The sequence below is a fragment of the Fistularia commersonii genome, chromosome 23, assembly GCF_037954325.1.
Source record: "Fistularia commersonii isolate RoL2024-O1a breed Wild chromosome 23, RoL_Fcom_v1.0, whole genome shotgun sequence".
Lineage (NCBI taxonomy): Eukaryota > Metazoa > Chordata > Actinopteri > Syngnathiformes > Fistulariidae > Fistularia > Fistularia commersonii.
The window spans coordinates 12,585,902-12,605,291 of NC_141306.1; the positions used below are offsets into that span (position 1 = coordinate 12,585,902).

A 19,390-nucleotide genomic window follows, 5' to 3' on the forward strand; every position below is an offset into this window, starting at 1 on the left:
ATGCATCTGGATGCAAAGAATTAAAGCAACAATAATTCAATCCCAAAAGTATCAACTGTCGCCTGAAACTTTATTTTTTGCATTTCAGTGAAAGTAATCTCTATAAGAAGAATTAATACTGTAATTTCCTAGATCTGTGATCTTCTCCTTTCAACTTTACCCTTCAGGGGTCGCCACAGGGAATCCACCTTCTCCATCTAACCCTATTCTCTGTATCCTCCTCTCTCACACCAGCTACCTTCATATCCTCTCTCACTACGTCCATATATCTTCTCTTTGATCTTCCTCGAGACCTCCTGCCCAGCAGCTCCAATTCCAGCATCTGTTTACCAATATATTCACCATCCCTCCTCTGTACATGAGCGAACCATCTCAGTCTGGCTTCTCTGACCTTCTCTCCAAAACATCTAACATGTGCTGTTCCTCTGATAGACTCATTCCTGATCCTATCCATCCTGGTCACTCCTAAAGAGAGCCTTAGCAGCTTCATATCTGCGACCTCTAGTTTTGCCTGCTGTCTTTTCGTCATTGTAATTGTCTCTTGGCCATACAGCATCGCTGGTCTCACCACCGTCTTGTGCACCTTTCCTTTCATTCTGGCTGATGGTCTTCTATCACATCTGCAAACATCATGGTCTATGGAGATTCCTGTCTAACCTCATCTGTTAGTCTGTCCATCACCACTGCAAACAAGAGAGGGTTCAGAGCTGATCCCCGATGAAGTCCCACATCCGCTTTGAACTTCCCTGTTACCCCTACAGCACACCGCACCACTGTCTCACAGCTAGCATACATGTCCTGCATCAATCTAACAAACTTCTGTGCTGCTCCAAATTTCCTCATACAATATCAGAGTTCCTCTTTTCACCCTTTCATATGCTTTTTCTAGGTGTACAAAAACACAATGCAGCACCCTCTGGCCTGCTCTGTACTTCTCTATAAGGATTCCCAAAACAAATACTGCATCTGTAGTACTCTTTCTAGGCATGAAGCCATACTGCTGTTCACAAATGCTGACTTCTGCTCTCAGTCGAGTTTCCACTTCTCTTTCCCTTAACTTCATTGTTTGGCTCATCAACTTTATCCCTCCATTGTTTCTGCAATTCTGCACATCCCCTTTATTGTTAAAAATAGGCACCATCTCACTTCATCTCCATTCTTCAGGCATCTTCTCACTCTCTAAGATCCTGTTGAATAATCTAGTCAGAAAATCTACCGCTGCCTCTCCAAGACACTTCCACAGCTCCGCAGGTATATCATCAGGACCAACTGCTTTTCCACTCTTCATCCCCTTAAATGCCTTCCTCACTTCACTTTTACTAATTTGTGCTACTTTGTGGTCTACGATAGTCACCTCTTCTACCCTTGCCTCTTTTTTATTTTCCACATTCATCAGCTCTTCATAGTACTCTTTCCATCTTCCCATCACTCTTCTAGCATATGTCAAAACATTTCTCTCTCCATCCTTAATCACCCGGACCTTTTGTACATCCTTTCCATCTTTATCTCTCTGTTTCGCCAACCTGTATAGATCATTCTCACCCTCCTTACTATCCAACCTAGCATACGAGTCATCGTATGCCCTCTGTTTTGCCTTTGCTACCTCTATCTTTACCTTATGTTGTATCTCCCTGTACTCCTGTCTGTTCTCTTCAGTCCTCTCAGAATCCCACCTCTTCTTTGTCAACCGCTTTCTCTGTATATACTCCTGCACTTCCTCATTCCACCACCAAGTCTCCTTATCTACTTTCCTTCCAGATGGCACACCGAGTACTCTTCTACCTGTCTCCCTGATAACACAAGCTGTAGTTGTCCAATCATCTGGAAGCTCATCCTGACCAAACAGACCCTTCCTCAACTCCTCCCTGAAAACCATACAACACTCCTCCCTTTTCAGCTTCCACCACTTTGTTCTCTGCTCTGCCTTTGTCATTTTTACCTTCCTTGTCACCAGAGTCATCCTAAAACCACCATCCTATGCTGTCCGGCTACGCTCTCACCTACAACTACTTTGCAGTCACTGATCTCTTTCAGGTTACCTCGTCTATACAAGATGTAGTCTATTTTCATGCTCCTAATTCCCCTCTTATAAGTTACCCTATGCTCCTGTCTTTTCTGGAAAAAGGTGCTCAGTACAGCCATTTCCATCCTTTTTGCAAAATCTACCACCATCTGTCCCTCTGTGTTCTTATCCTGTATATCCAATCTGCCCATCACTTTCTCATCCCCTCTATTACCTGAACCAACATGCCAATTGAAGTCTGCTCCAATGACCACTCTCTCATCTCCCGGGACATTCTTCATCACTTCCTCTTCATTCCAGAACTTCTCCTTCTCCGCAAACTCACATTCCACCCGCGGGGCATAGCCACTAACAACATTGAGCCATCACACCTTCAATTTCCAGTTTCAGACTCCTAAGTCTATCTGACATTCTTTTCACCTCCAGAACATTCCTAACAAACTCTTCCTTCAAGATAACTCCTACTCCATTTCTCTTCTTGTCAGTACCATGATAGTACAACTTAAAGCCTGCTCCTAAGCTTCTGGCCTTACTACCTTTCCACCTGGTCTCCTGGACACACAGTATATCCACCTTCCTTCTCTGCATCATGTCGACCATCTCTCTACCTTTTCCTGTCATAGTCCCGATATTCAAAGACATTACATTACATTACAGTCATTTGGCATTTCCCATGTCCCTAAAGTCCCCAAAGTCCCCAATCTCAGTCACAGACTCTTGCATTTCCTCTTATCTGTCTGCTTCCAAACACGCCTTCCTCCTCTCCTTCTTTGACCTACAGAAGCCCAGTTTCCATTGGTTCCCTGTTGGTCACCGGTACCAATGGCCGTCGTGTTAACCTGGACCTCGACCGATTCGGTGTGATTTGGTTATCAGGTTTGATTTGCATGTTTGGTTTTGGCAAAGGTTCTACGCCGGATTCCCTTCTTCACCAACCCTCTGCATTTATCCAGGCTTGAGAACAGCTCAGGGAGACACCAGCCCGTGCCGCCCTGTTGCTGCATTTTCCCAGATCTGAAACAGAGTGGGAGTTGGGGTGGGAGTGGCTTGGGTGGGACAAATCCCAACTGATGTTTAGCTGAAAGCAAGGTTTTACCTGGACTCACACCTGTGAATCACAGAGTCACATATGGAGATGTCCGACCATTCACACCCTCATCCACACCTCATCACCGCAAGCAACCATTCACCCTGTTGTTCACAATTTTGAGTCTTCAATGACAGAAGCAAGGCAGGAGAACCCAGTTGTCCACCGGGTCTCAATTAAACAACCTTCTGCATTCATCTCAGCACTTTGACATTTCCCCCCCAGATGATCCACTTACCTAGAATCTCTTCACTGAGAGGAACCAGGACTCAGGGCTAACACACATCATTAATGACATTACCGTATCTCCAGTTTTATTGGCATTTAACTGCATGATCAGCACTTGCTCAAATTGGTCCAATCACATCTGCCTTGGCAGAATATTACCTGGCTTGAATATTAATAAGGGACAAAGTCAGCACTCCCCAATGGGCTTCTGATATTTTATTACAGTGATTATGTCACAGAGTAGATCAACTGAAAAAAAAAACCCAAACAAGAGCAGAAATGGGAGCAGGATGCAGATGCTCCTCTCTCGCAGCAGGAACATGTGATACATGGCAGGAAGGGTAGGAACTATTTACAGTTAGTACGTCCCAGGAAAATAGGATGGATTCTTGGATGAAATGGGAACAGACAAGGACACGGGAATAAGGGAGCTCTTAAATGCATAATGGTTACTCATACTGGCCGATATAGCAGGTCTAATATAATATAATGTACGCAGGTAGCTTTCATATCCATTTGGTATTTGTACTGTCGAAGGCTGACCTCCTCCTTGCCCCCCTCGCTCCTCTGACAGTGGTGGATAATGAAGGTGCGCACATGCCTTCCTTGTGCAGTGTGATTTACAACATGATGACAAATGACGCTATCCCATTACAGCGGCGAGGTGCGATTACAAGGAGGAACAGAACAAAGGAGGCCCAAAGAAATGGATGCTGGGAGGAATACACTTGCGGCTCCCATATCGGAGGGGTGTTGGTGCAGGGCGGCTGCGGAGGACCATCCCTGTCACTCAGAAGCTTCTTAGGGATCTGTGTGCTTGTGTGACCTCCACGCTCAAACTCTGGGAAATTCGGAAGTGGATGGCTGTCCTCCTCCTCTTCCTCCTCTCTGTCGCATTTGCTTTGCCTTCAGGTTGGTGGAGCTGGGGGTCTGTGATGACTGCAGTCACTTGTGTCTCTTTTGTGTGTGTGTGTGTGTGTGTGTGTGTGTGTGGTGTACAGAATGGGGATGTTGTTGCCATCCTAGATCCCTCAGCGCCCCATTCGACTAGCTCACCTTCCTCTGAGGTCGTGTCAATCTTCCTCGTCTGTCGTCGGGAGAGTATAAAACAAATGCCTTCTTCCTCTACCTCCTTCTCCTTTTCTTTCTCTCTTCCCCTACCCCACCCAGCCCCCACCCTCCAGGATTCAACGGCAGATCCTGGACTATAAGGGGAGGCGGATGTGCATGGCAGAGCTGTTGGGCCGTGCAGCCAAAATGTAGATGGAGCTCTCCCTGAGGAAGAGGTCCCAGGAAGCAGGTCTGCAGGAGAGGGAGGGTGTCAACATTTTTACCCGCCCTCCTCCAGAGGATGAGGGTCCACACATTCAACCACAGCAAGGACACTCATCGTCTACAGTGGTGCGTGGATGAGTGAGTGTGTGAGTGTGTGTATGTCTTCGTGTGTGTCTATGTCTCTGCATATCATGCCAAGACGTTCAATGACACAGGACAGCAAGAACAATCACTGTCTCCAAGGGCATGTGAGTGAGTGTATGTCTATCCGTGTGTGTATGTTTGTATATGTCTGTGTGTGTGTTTGTCTATGACTGTGTGTGTGGCAGAGGTTTCAGACATTCAAGGACACCAAGAAGACTCACTGTCTCCAGCTGCAGGTGTGAGTGTGATAGTGTGTGTGTGTATGTACATGTGTGTGTCTGTGTATGTGTGTGCGTACACATGTGTGTCTCTGTATGCATCTGTGCCTGAATGTGTGTGAGTGTGTGTATTTTGTGTATGTGTGTCTGTGCATGTGTGTGGTGTGTTTATATCTGGGTCTTTAAGTTGGGTTTGTACATGTGCGCATGCATGTGCATATTGTGTGACTAAGTCTGTGTGTGGGTCTGTGTGTATGTGTGCATGCATGTGTATGTTGTGTGTCTGTGTGTGAGCCTGTGTGTGTCTGTGTGTATTTTCCCAGATTAGCTGAAAAGAACATGTTTCCTCACATCGACTGCAAACAAATAATAAAAGCAATAATGGCATTGATAAACTTCAATAAGGAAGTACAATCAAACTTGTTTTGTGTCTCTCATGTGACATTCTGCTATGTGACCTTCCACCTTTGATGTCACTACATATATCACTAAATATTTCTATTTTTTGTCACAGAAAATCAAATAAAGTGTGAAAAAGTAATCCCCGAGTTTCATTGATTCTGAGGCTTTATTCACTACCTCAGTGGTGGAACAAACTTCCAGAAGCAACAAGACTAGCATCATCTCTCTCAACCTTCAAGAAACAGGTAAAAACTTTTCTCTTTCAGGACTTTTTACTGCGCTGATGCCCCAGATCAGGTTAGGCACCAAGTTAGGCTATGCAGTGTGTGTGCGTGTGTGTGTACGTTTGTGTATGTCTTTGTCAAAAAAAAAAAAAAAAACCTCACTAACCCAAGCTTACTGTTCTGTATATTTCCTGTGCATCGTGTATTTGCAAGCGTATTTGCAGTCCCTATGTCCTCTATTGTAAGTCGCTTTGGATAAAAGCGTCTACCAAATGCAATGTAATGTAATGTAATGTAATATTCACATACCTGCTGTCATCAGTCTTGCTCCTCTCGCTACCCGAGCTGGCCGGGCTGCTCTCACACATAGGGCCCACATGGCTGATACTGCCCCGAAAGATTGAGAAGAGGAAAGCAATGAAGGAAACCCAAGGAAAACACACAGCCCTGCTTCAGCCATTGCAGTACGAAACCTCTATGAGCAAACACTCCATTTCCAATACATGAATATTATAAAGCAACGTCCTGCTGGCGCTTGATTTCCAAAATCGCAGATGGCGACGCTCATGCCTGCCCTGACATTTTCTACAAACATATAAAATGTCCTTCAAGTAACTAAAGACTTTTTTTGAAATAATTCCTCCCATTAAAGCAAACCTGCACTTTATCATTCCATGTAACTGTTTGAGTCTGGAGGTTACAAGGCTCTTAGCACTCTCAGAGGGTCGCAGCATGCTGTAAGCTGGAGCTGAGTCACACTCACCCACAATTGAAAGAAGAGCAGAATCCCACGAGGCTGTGGGGGGGGGGGCACAGCGTGTTGACGGGGTGGGGGGTGCAGAAAATAAAGCATGAGGGCACAAGAGACAATGAGCACAATGAGGTACGTGCAGAATGGGGCGAACAGTGTATTTGGCACAGTCAGTGGTGGAAGGCAATACTGCCTCTGTGATTTTCACTCCGTTCTTACTGACATCATTCTGATTTTCATGGTGGGAATTATACTCTGGATGCAAATCCTGCTGTGAAAAAAATCTCCATCCAAGTCAGCTCCCAACTCCAGAATCAGGAGCACTCTGCAGCATACTAAAAAAGGAAGAAACCCTTTCTCTTACAAGCTTAGGGACTTTTATATTTTTTTTTCCATTTTATGAGTTTAGTTTTCTGACACAGGCTTCAATGTGAGGAATTCAAGGTGGTAATTTAAAAAAATATAATGTACAATTTCATTCCATGTCAAAGCTATCAAAGCTCCAGGGAATAAAAACAGCTTTTCCACCAATGCATCTTCTTTCTGTTGTTTGATTGACAGGTGCTTCCTGAGATGTTCTATGAGAAGATATAATCAGGAGAAACACAAAATCACTTGGCAATACCAATATTAAGAGTTTTCTTTAACCGTTTGCTGTCACACACATACCTCATGGCAGGTAATCTTATCACTCTATCCACCACTGACATACGAACACCAGTACACACACACACACACACACACACACAGACACAGTGAGTGATATATATGATCAAGCCCACCACTGAAGCTCTGATAATGTCTGATGCAAAAAAAAATATTTTTTTTGCACAAAACCACCAGAAAGAAAATGCAAAAACTAACAGTTTCTGCTTGGCAAAATTTATCTACCAACTGCAGAAAGTGAGATGAGGTCGAGCTCGGCAGTGCAGTGAAATGCAAAGTTGGACTTAAACTTGAAAAATGGCCTAAGTGACTATTTTTCTCCCTAGACCAAAGGCTCCCGCTAAACTCCTACTACAGATTGGGATCCAGTGGCGTTACAGCAAGACGGATATCTAATTGTTTGAGATAACAGCTGCAGGCCTGGTTTACAGAAGGTTTATATGCATGTGTCAACCTGCCAGTCTGTTACAAAGTCTCAAAGAACAGATAAAGCAGTCCCAAGGAGTGTCTTTGGCTGAGGCCCAGCTGGCCAAAGCAAGAGGCAGGGTTTAACCCAAACCAGTCACCTATCAATCACAGGGCCATCCAACCATTAACTCTCTCATTTGCATGAGGGACAATTTTAAAATCAATGATTTTGACTGTGGGAGAAGGTGAACCTGGGGAGAAACCATCTTCTCTGGTTGCGCACTCATAGTGTGATTGGTTGGTGAATGCACAAGGAATTCACCATTGCAGAATAATTTTGGATCTACAGGTGTGCTCACCTCACGTTGCAGGACTGCGAATCTTTACTGAGCTTTTGAAACCAGGACTGCTGGGCCTGGCGACATTCTGCTCTCGTGATCAAGCCGTCCTGGTCCAGGTCCAGGCCCTCGAACACCGAGCGGGCCTTGTCCCTCTCCTTGGCAGTCAGCAGACGCACCAGTGAATTCTGGGATGAGCACAATGTAACTTTTTGAGTGAAAGATCAACAGTTTACTCAAGTTGATTGCTGTTTTAGGCCCAAAGTATTTGTCAATCACCAAATCTGCTTACACTTCTTATGTTCTAATGCATGTAAACCAACTCCCTGTCTGCTGTGTCCTCATATGAGTACGTCACACTTTAAGATTTTTGCATTATATACTCTAATTCATCTTGGCTTCTTGTCCTCACAACGAAAGACTTTTCTTTACAAGTAAATGCGAGTCGGGGTGATAATAATAGTAAATAAATCAATAGCCTTGTACCAGAGGGCTGGGCGAACAAATGTTTGGGTTTAAATTTTACAAACATGGTGATAGTTTGGTGTATATCTTATATGTAATAAACCCATAGTCCCTGAATAGGTAATTTTACAAACATGGTGATTGCTTGGTGTACATCTTATATGCAATAAACCTATAGTCCCTGAATAAGTACTTTTTTGTTTTTAGAAAAACTATTCGACATCGCTACTAGATGCTCAATGAAACTTTTTAGGATTAAAACCACACAACAAAACAAAAGCTGGGATCCCAGAAAGTCCAACTATTCCTGGAGCCAAAGCCAATCCCAGCTGACGTTGGATGAGAGCTCAACCTTGACTCACCACTTGTCGATCACAGGGGTCACATACAGAAACATCCAGCCATTCACTCTGTCATTCACAACTATGGATAACTTGGAGTCTTTCGATAAACCTACTCTGAGAGGAAGACGGAGAACCTGGAGAGAACCCAGGCAGAAGAGCATGAAGAGAACCCAGGCAGGAGAACATGTAGAACCCACACAGAGTGAATCCTAACCACTGCAACAGTGTTCCTAAATAAACCTGAACAAAGGTTCGTGTAAACAGAGCTTAAATTTGCAGCCCTCCATTGAAACCGTGTTCCTGTTCAATACCTCAGAGCGAAACTTCCTCAGAACAGCGAGAGACTCGAAGTAGAGGAAGTCGGACCATTCGATATGACCCTTCTTCTCAGGATCCAGGGCTGCAAACTGGGCCAGGACCTCCTCCTCCTGCTCATCGGTCAGGTCCTTGTCAAACTGCTGCTTGGACACAAAGTGGTGGTATTGCAGGAGCTCGTCCGACACCAGGCAGGACTCTGCGGTGAGGAGGAATTCATCTCATCAGGGATAGTTAATCACCGAACAGTTTCAGCAGGTTTGATGAACCTCAGGTGACTCACTGACACCCCCAGCTGCCTCCAAAACACAGCGTTATTGTAATGGCAAGTTATGTAATTCTGAAATAACAGGTTTCGGAAGCAATAGACAGAGTGGGATTTAAAATCTGGAGGTTTTATCAGTGAAGAGCTGCAGTCTGAATGCTCCAAGCTTAATTTAAATGGATTACAGATGATTAAAACGCTGAGTCAGAAGCACTTAAGTCAGCGGTGTGACTTAAAAAGTCAATGTGATTCAGCAGGAAAGATAATTTCTTCTTTAAAAAACTATCTTTTGGAGTGTCTTAAGACAACCTGAGAGCTTGTTGGAAGCTGCTGTTGAAAAGGGAAAATTAAAACCATCAAAAACATTTATAAATTAAACCACACAGGAGGTTAGAGGAATGTACTTCACATTTTTTCCCATATTCAGGTTGATTTCTTTCCTTTCTTTCTTCTTCTTCTCCCTTCGGCTTTTCCCTTCAGAAGTCGCTACAGTGGATCAACCTTCTCCATCTGACCCTATTCTCTGTATCCTCCTGTCTCACATCAACTGCCTCCGTATCCTTCTTTCCTTTCTTTCAAAGCCTCTATATTACTATACATTTGTGGGTATTAAGAAACTTTATCCATCCATCCATCTCGGGTTGCGGGGGCAGCAGCTGGAGTAGTGAGGACACATGGTCCAGCTCTTCTACGGGGACCCCAAGGCGTTCTCAAGCATGTCCTTGTCTCTTCCCTGTGGCCTTCTCCCAGATGGACATCCCCAGAATACCTCCTCCGGGAGACGTCCAGGAGGAATCCTGAACAGATGCCCGAGCCACCTCATGTTGCTCCTCTCTATGCGAAGGAGCAACGACTCTACCCCGAACTCCTCCCGGATGACCGAGAGTCAAGTCGCCCTGTGGAGAAAACTCATTTCGGCCGCTTGTATCTGCAGTCTCTTTCTTTCTACCCACAGCTCGTGACCATTGGTAAGGTTGTGAACATAGATTGACCGGTAAATTGAGAGCTTCCCCTTCTGGCTCAGCTGACTCTTCACCATGACAGACCGGTATAGAGTCCATATCTCTGCGGATGCTGCACTAATTTGCTTGTTGATTACTCGCTCCATACTTCCCTCACTCATGAACAAGACCCCGAGATAGTTGAACTCCTCCACTTGAGGCGGGACCGCTTCCCCGACCCAGCGTGGATACTCCATCCGTAAATAAATAGACTTTATGTCAATTGAAAATTAGAAATGAAATCCTACATGAAAAAGAAATAGATAAGATATGATGATCCAATTATGTCATTTTAAATTTCTTTAAAGCAAGTATGTGAAGAATCAGGAGTCTTTCCAGTATCCTTTGCTTTGGTATTTAGAACTTTACTGGCCTCCTGTGCTTGAACACCTGGCAGCCCAGGTGCCTATGTGTCTGTCCTGTACAGGTGCACAGATGAAGCTCTAACCTGTGCTGTATTTTTGCACAAGAGGACAGAATGTGAAGGCACCATGAACAAGACTGGTTGCTATGTGAATTACCACCCAAGGTTTTTCCTGTTTGCTGTATGGGTGTTAGAACCGGTATGCGACTCGAAGAGCATTATCTTTGAGGAAGTGATTCCTCTCCTCTATTTGCCTGTTGCAACCCCATCTATCCATAATATATATACAGTACATATACTGTATGGACTGATAGGTTGATCAAGTAACCGTCACATACTGTATGATGAATATAAGTATTGTTGTTGTTGTTGTTGTTGTTGTTGTTGTTGCTGTATACAGTATATATGACATAATGATGCCCAAGGGGCCACAAGCGAGTGCTCTCCAGTCCCATGCCTGGATAAATGCAAGAATTGTCAGACGTAAAAACCTGCGCCAGACTAAACATGGCAAATCAACCCATGACTTCCAAACTATATTGATCGAAGCCCGGGTTGACAATGACCACCAGTGGTGCTGGCAACCTTCCGATCCCAAGCCCAGATGAATGCAGAGGGTTGCGTCAGGAAGGGCATCCGGCGTAAAACCTTTGCCAAAACCAAACATGTGAATCAAACCAAATAACCAAATCATTCCAAATCAGTTGAGGTCCAGGTTAACAACGACGGCCATTGGTACTGATGACCTACAAGGAACCAATGGAAACTGGGCTACTGTAGGTCAAAGAAGGAGAGGAGGAAGGTGTGTTCGGAAGCAGAGATATAAGGGGAAAGGCAAGAGTCTGGGACTGAGATTGGGGACTTTAGGGACATGTGAAATGCCAAATGACTGTAATGTAATGTGATGTCTTTGAATATCGGGACTATGACAGGCAAAGGTAGAGAGATGGTCGACATGATGCAGAGAAGGAAGATGGATATACTGTGTGTCAAGGAGATCAGCTGGAAAGGTAGTAGAGAGTTAGGTGAAAAGAATGTCAGATAGACTTATGAGTCTGGAACTGGAAATTGAAGGTGTGATGCTCGATGTTGTTAGTGGCTGTGCCCCGCAGGTGGGATGTGAATTTGAAGAGAAGGAGATGTTCTGGAATGAGTTGGATGAAGTGGTGCAGAATATTCCCAGAAATGAGAGTGGTAGTTGGTGCAGACTTCAATGGACCTGTTAGTGATTTAATAGAGGGGATGAAGAAGTGATGGGCAGATTTGGTGTAGAGGATAAGAATGCAGAGGGACAGATGGTGGTAGATTTTGCAAAAAGGATGGAAATGGCTGTAGTAAACACTTTTTTCCAGAAAGACAGGAACATAGGGTAAATTATAAGAGCGGGGGTAGGAGCACGTAGGTAGACTACATCTTGTATAGACAAGGTCACCTGAAATGGATCAGTAACTGCAAAGTAATTGTAGGTGAGTGTAACCAGACAGCATAGGACGGTGGTTTGTAGGATGACTCAAGAGGACAAAGGCAGAGCAGAGGACAAAGTGGTGGAAGCTGAAAAGGGAGGAATATTGTATGATTTTCAGGGAGGAGATGAGAAAGGGTCTGGGTGGTCAGGATGAGCTTCCTGATGATTGGACAACTACAGCTAGTGTTATCAGGGAAACAGGTAGAAGAGTACCTGGTGTGCCATCTGGAAGGAAAGTAGATAAGGGGACTTGGTGGTGGAATGAGGAAGTGCAGGAGTATAAACAGAGAGAGCGGATAGCAAAGAAGAGGTGGGATACTGAGAGGACTGAACAGAACAGACAGGAGTACAGGGAGATACAATTTAAGGTAAAGATAGAGTAGCAAAGGCAAAACAAAGGGCGTACGATGACTTGTATGCTCGGTTGGATAGTAAGGAGGGTGAGAATGATCTATAAAGGTTGGCGAAACAGAGAGATAATGATGGAAAGGATGTACAACAGGTCTGAGTGATTAAGGATAGAGAGGGAAATGTATTGACAGATGCTAGAAGAGTGGTGGGAAGATGGAAAGAGTACTTTGAAGAGCTGATGAATGTGGAAAATGAAAGAGAGACAAGGGTAGAAGAGGTGACTATCATAGACCACAAAGTAGCACAAATTAGTAAAAGTGAAGTGAGGAAGGCATTTAAGGGGATGAAGAGTGGAAAAGCAGTTGGTCCTGATGATATACCTGCGGAGCTGTGGAAGTGTCTTGGAGAGGCAGTGGTAGATTTTCTGACTTGATTATTCAACAGTATCTTAGAGAATGAGATGATGCCTGAAGAATGAAGACAAAGTGTGATGGTGCCTATTTTTAAGAATAAAGGGGATGTGCAGAATTGCAGAAACTATAGAGGGATAAAGTTGATGAGCCATACAATGAAGTTTTGGGAAAGAATAGTGGAAATTAGACTGAGAGCAGAGGTCAGCATTTGTGAACAGCAGTATGGCTTCATGCCTAGAAAGAGTACTACAGACGCAGTATTTGCATTGAGAATGCTAATAGAGAAGCCAGAGGGAGCTACATTGTGTTTTTGTAGACCTAGAAAGAGCATATGACAGGGTGAAGAGAGGAGCTCTCGTGTTTAATGGGGAAGTCTGGAGTGGCAGAGAAGTATGCTAAACTGTACAGGACATGTATGCTAGTTGTGAGACAGTGGTACTGTTTGCTGTAGGGGTAACAGAGAAGTTAAAGGTGGAGGTGGGACTCCATCAGGGATCAGCTCTGAGCCCCTTCTTGTTCGTAATGGTGATGGACAGGCTGACAGATAAGGTCAGACAGGAATCTCCATGGACCATGATCCTTGCAGATGACATTGTGATCTGTAGTGAGAGCAGACAACAGGTAGAGGAAAATCTAGAGAGGTGGAGGTATGCTCTGGAAAGGAGAGGAATGAAAGTTAGTCGCAGCAAGACAGAATATATGTGTGTGAATGAGAGGAACTCAGGTGGAACGGTGAGGCTACAGGGAGTGGAGATCAAGAAGCTGGAGGATTTCAGGTACTTGGGGTCAACAGTCCAGAGCAACGGAGAGTGTGGAAAAGAGGTGAAGAGACGGGTCCAAGCAGGTTGGAATGGGTGGAGAAAAGTGTCAGTGGTACTATGTGATAGAAGACTATCAGCCTGAATGAAAGGAAAGGTGTACAAGACAGTGGTGAGACCAGCAATGCTGTATGGACTAGAAACTGTTACAATAACAAAAAGACAGAAGGCAGAACTAGAGGTCGCAGAGATGAGGATGTTGAGGTTCTCTTCAGGAGTGACCAGGATGGATAGGATCAGGAATGAGTCTATCAGAGGAACAGCACATGTTAGATGTTTTGGAGAGAAGGTCAGAGAAGCCAGACTGAGATGGTTCGGTCATGTACAGAGGAGGGATAGAGAATATATTGGTAGATGGATGCTGGAACTGGAGCTGCTGGGCAGGAGGTCTCGAGGAAGACCAAAGAGAAGATTTATGGACGTAGTGAGAGAGGATAGGAAGGAAGTTGGTGTGATAGAGGAGGATACAGAGAATAGGGTTAGATGGATAAAGTTGATTTGCTGTGGCGACCCCTGAAGGGAAAAGCCAAAAGAAGAAGAAGAAGACTGGTTGTGTGGTGATCTCATACCCTGCAACTCTGACTGTGTATGTGTGTTTGTGTATGTGTGTACATGCACTGTGTGTACATGCCATGCATGGTGTACATGGTGTGTGAGGCACTTAATTGGCTTTGGAGACCCATGAAAAGAGCAGCCTAAAGGAGTTGAAGAGGAAATGCAACATATACATTTTGTGTGGCCAGTGTGTTTTGTACACACAAACATAAAGTTTCCATATAATTTCATATTACAAATGACTACAAAGATTCTTATAATTGCCACATGCATTAATGTGAAACATGGAAAAATGTATTTTCATAACTATGGGTTTCCCATGTTTGCATATGTGTGTGTGTGTGTGTGTGTGTGTGTGTGTGAGTGTGTAGGTGTCCTCCTCCAGCACCTGCAGCTCAGGTCTCACCTGGGATGATCCTGCACTGCTTGAAAGTCTCCATCAGGCTGTACATCTCCTCCTCAGTGAGAAGCAGGTTCAGATTGTCCTGGGCAGGAGTAAATAAATAAAGGCATAAATAAAGGATGACATCATTCATCAGACCTGGCTATAACTATCAGGCACATAACCTGCACATCAGACCTTCTATAAGTATCACCAACATGATGTTATTGAAGAGACAAATGGGAAGTTAACAGGATGGAGATGTGATGAATAACAGTGTCACTGATATTTACATCACTGTCAGTAACAAAGAATTATATTGAACATAGTTGTCTCTATATGATGTGTGAATGAGAGAGTGAGGGATTGTGTGGTTTAATATGGTACATGAATGAGACAGTATGGTTGTATTTATTCATATGATGCGTGAATGAGAGGGTAAAAGGTTGTATGTCTATATCAGGGGTGTCAAACATACGGCCCGCGGGCCGGAACCGGCCCGCAAGGGGGTTCGACCAGGCCCGCAGGATAATTTGAAAGTGAAAAAATGCATAAAAGACAAGGATTTAATTCTTTTAATTAAATGCAATTCAAGAATTTTCCACTAGGAGGCGCACTATTTTGGTCAGAGTAGACAACAATCTGCATCACTGAGACGGACCAATCAGCAGACGTTATCAATGTACCACCTGCTGCTTGTTATGACGTTGTTTCTACCCTGTTCTCTACCTCCTGCTACTCCCTCATTAGCCAAAATGTCGTTATCAAAAAAGAGACAAGCTGTGAAAGAGTGTGTTTTCAAAGAAAATTTCAAAGAAATTTCAAAGAAAATTTGACTACGTCCTATTTATTTACGAAGACGCACGGGAAACTTTTGTGCTTGGCGTGTTTGCAACAAGTTTCGGTATTTAAGGAATATCATATACGGCGCCACTATAAGACTAAAAGATTGTTCATTAAATTCCCAAATTTTCCTTATGTCCTTGTACTTCTTTACACCAAAACAGAGGAAAGACATGATATTTTGGTTATTTATTGCTGAGTATGCTATTATTTTAATGGTCTTGACATCTACCTAGGCCGTATGTGGCCTGCGATGAGAAATTAGTTTGACACCCCTGGTCTATATGATGTTTGAATAAGAAGGTGACGAATTGTATGTTTTTATTGATTACATGAATGAGAGCTTGAATGGCTGTATGTCTCCATATGATGTTTCAATGGGAGGGTGAATGGTTGTATGTCTCTATATGTGGCCATGTGATCCACCGGTCCAAGATGAACCCTCCCGCCAATGACAGCTGGTGAGGTCCTCCCCCCCCAACACCATCCCCTCACTGCAGGACAAACAGTATAAAAAATGAATGATTAAAATAAAAGGTGTGGACAGTGTGGGAGGGGGGGGGTCAAAGTTCAAAACATCTCCTTCGACTCTTTTGATCTTAACCCATGAACTGGTTCTAAATCGACCGCCACCGATCCATAAAGAAACGGAGATCAGAGAGGAACATCACCACGGCATCACCAGCTAGATATGGCTAGATATGGCATCACCATGCAGCCGCCGGCAACCATAAAAACCTATCTTTAACGTAAAAAAAACAAAAACTGTGCAATATTTCATTTCACTGCGCAATATTCAGAACTATGCAATATTTCATTTCATAACAGCTACACTACAATTTTTCCTTTTATCATACTATTGTGCACTCCTTACCTCACTTGTTACTAAGACACTCATAGTTTTATCACTTGTTTACTAAGACACTTTATAGTTTCACTGAGACACTTTATAGTTTATTTTTATTTCTAATTCTGCCTTTTCTTTTTATTATTTATTACTGTTATATTTTCTGTAACTCTGGCACAACAATTTCCTTCGGGATTAATAAAGTTGTTCTTATCTTATCTTATCTTATCTTATCTTATCTTATCTTATCTTATCTTATCTTATCTTATCTTATCTTACCTTATGTCATCTTATCTTATCTTATCTTATCTTATCTTATCTTATCTTATCTTATCTTATCTTATCTTACCTTATGTCATCTTATCTTATCTTATCTTATCTTATCTTATCTTATCTTATCTTATCTTATCTTATCTTATCTTATCTTATCTTATCTTATATCAGACCACACATTCCCCTCTATTTGTCATTTGAGAAAATGAAATGAAATGGCAGTGTTTCCTTGGTACATCTGACACGATATGTGATATCCAAACACCTGCCAAACATCCCCTGCCAAAGCAATAAGTTTTCCCCCAAATCTCTTCTCTGTTCCATTTGCATCCCTGCTCATGACTTAGTGGCAGCTCACATCCCATTGGCGCTGATATGAGTCAAGTTGCGATGTTTACAGGGTTTGGCTTTGGAATGGTCCACTTTATCATTACAGACTGGGAAGTCCTTTTAGATCCTGACTGAGTAACAGAACAAGTAACCCCAGATTTTATGCTCACAATTTTAAATCTTATTTTCACATTACAAGAAACACATTTGAGTAATTCAACTTTGAATCCTTGAATCCTCGAATCCTCGAGTTATAGCAAAGATGTCTTGCCAGAGATATAAATCCGGAAAAATATCAGTGATAATATTCTATATAAAAATCAAATTTGATAAAAAAAGATTGAAATATTAGTTCTAAAGAAATAATGTATGCAGCAGCATAAATATTAATGTTAGTATTAATATAAGTATTAATACTATACAATAAATACAGAAAATTAATTCGAAAAAATTGGGAAAAATGAGGAAAATTGCCTCTATGTACGAATGTTGCCTGCGATTAACAACTGGTCCAGGGTGAACCCTGCCTCTCGCCCAATTACAGCTGGGATAGGCTCCAGCATCTCCCAGAGTAGCATAAGTGATAGATAATCAATGAACAAATTCATTCATTTATTACAAATCAACTATGTAGCAATTATGCATATGGTCAGTTGTCACTGGCCAAAGACTACTACTACAGTGACTACAGGAGGGGCTTAACGCGAATCAGTTATCTGTCAATTACAGGGTCACCTGTCAATCTCTGGCCGCTCCTTCAAGGTGTCATGGCAAGGGAAATTATCTTCAACTCTCACCCTCACCACCGGGGTACCCCAAGGATCAGTGCTGGGGCCCCTTCTCTTCGCAATGTACACCACCTCACTAGGAAATGTCATTAGAACACATGGTTTCTCCTATCACTGCTATGCCGATGACACACAGTTGCACCTGTCCTTCCACCCGGATGACGCCACGGTTTCGACTCGCATCACTGCCTGCCTCTCCGAACTATCATCATGGATGAAAGAACACCACCTACAGTTGAACTTGTCCAAGACTGAACTTCTGGTGATCCCAGCCAAAGAGACAATTCATCACAACATCAGCCTCAAGTTGGGCCCTACCACAGTGGCCCCGAACAAAGTTGCAAAAAACCTCGGCGTCATGATCGACGATCAGCTGTCATTCTCCAACCATATTACTTCAACTGCCCGGACCTGCAGATTTGTGCTGTACAATATTCAGAAAATCAGACCCTACCTGACCCAACAGTCGGCACAGCTATTGGTTCAGGCCATGGTCATCTCCCGCCTGGACCGCTGCAGTCCCCTCCTAGCTGGACTACCTGCTTGAGCAATAAAACCACTGCAGATGGTACAGAAAGCTGCAGCACGGTTGGTATTCACTCAACCCAAAAGGGCTCATGTTACGCCTCTGTTCGTCCAGTTGCACTGGCTACCAGTAGCTGCCAGGATCAAGCACAAGGCCCTGACCCTGGCATTCAAAACCACCTCAGGAACTGGTCCAGCATATCTGAACCAAATGATATGACCTTATGTTCCTGGCAGAGAGCTGCGTTCCTCTAATACAAACCTACTAGCAGTACCTTGTGCTCGCTCTAAGCGATCTCAGGCAAAACTGTTCTCAGTTCTACTACCTCAGTGGTGGAACAAACTTCCGGAAGCAACAAGACTAGCATCATCTCTCTCAACCTTCAAGAAACAGGTAAAAATGTTTCTCTTTCAGGACTTTTTACTGAGCTGATGCCCCAGATCAGGTTAGGCAGCAAGTTAGGCTATGCAGTGTGTGTGTGTGTGTGTCTCTGTCAAAAAAAAATACATAAAAATAAAAAAATAAAAAAAAACCTCACTAACCCAAGCTTACTGTTCTGTACATTTCCTGTGCATCGTGTATTTGCAAGTGTATTTGTAGTCCCTATGTCCTCTATTGTAAGTCGCTTTGGATAAAAGCGTCTGCCAAATGCAATGTAATGTAATGTAATCACAGAGCAATTTAGCCTTCAATGAAACCTCCTGACTGTTTTTGGACTGTGGCAAGAAGTTAAGCAAGATTGAGAAGCTGAAGAGAATCAAGGCAGGAGAACATGAGCAACATAAAGAAGTCAAACGGATAGAACCCTGTCTGCCAATGTACTGGACGAGGAACCTTTTTGCTATGACGTGAGAGAGCTGAGCACTAATCCATTGTAATAATAATAATTATGGTACCAGCAGTAGTCTTCCTCTTAATAAGAGTAACAGCAGAGTCAGATATGGTATCTGTGGATTCTGGTGCGACAAGTAATGCCCTCTCCGACATTGTTTCCAACCAAATATAAATCATGGGTTGCTGGTTGTGGTGATTAATTCCCCTCTCACTTTGTTGAGAGCCCTCAAGCCGATAACGAGAGGCTAAAATTCCCAGGGCTTGAGAGAGAGAGAGGGAGATTGAGGGCCCCGATTTGAGGACTCTTCAGCAGAAGAAGCCCCTCAGAAAAAAAAAAGTAGCCGGACAATTATTACCCTGAGGGCCCCCCCAGGGAACTTGAAGAATATCTCCACTTCTTGTTAAAAGCGTATATTTAACCCAAAGCATGGGATGATTTCTTGAAAA

The 19,390-nt window shown here is 43.5% G+C and overlaps 1 protein-coding gene across 2 annotated transcripts in view; it reads right to left on the minus strand.

Annotated features, from left to right (window-relative positions):
- Nucleotides 1-3,539: 3,539 nt before the first annotated feature.
- The window catches only part of phf24 (PHD finger protein 24), a 30,926-nt gene continuing 15,075 nt past the window's right edge, over nt 3,540-19,390 (minus strand). Inside the window, exons 4-9 of one of the 2 annotated variants that reach the window (XM_086170421.1) lie at nt 14,527-14,605; nt 8,885-9,087; nt 7,786-7,952; nt 6,365-6,397; nt 5,911-5,988; nt 3,540-4,640 (exon numbers count right to left, since the gene is read on the minus strand). In XM_086170421.1, the coding sequence (XP_086026547.1) occupies nt 4,544-4,640; nt 5,911-5,988; nt 6,365-6,397; nt 7,786-7,952; nt 8,885-9,087; nt 14,527-14,605 (657 nt within the window). In that variant the 3' untranslated portion in view covers nt 3,540-4,543. The remainder of the gene's footprint in view (nt 4,641-5,910; nt 5,989-6,364; nt 6,398-7,785; nt 7,953-8,884; nt 9,088-14,526; nt 14,606-19,390) is intronic. The other variant, XM_086170422.1, reaches the window with a different exon arrangement.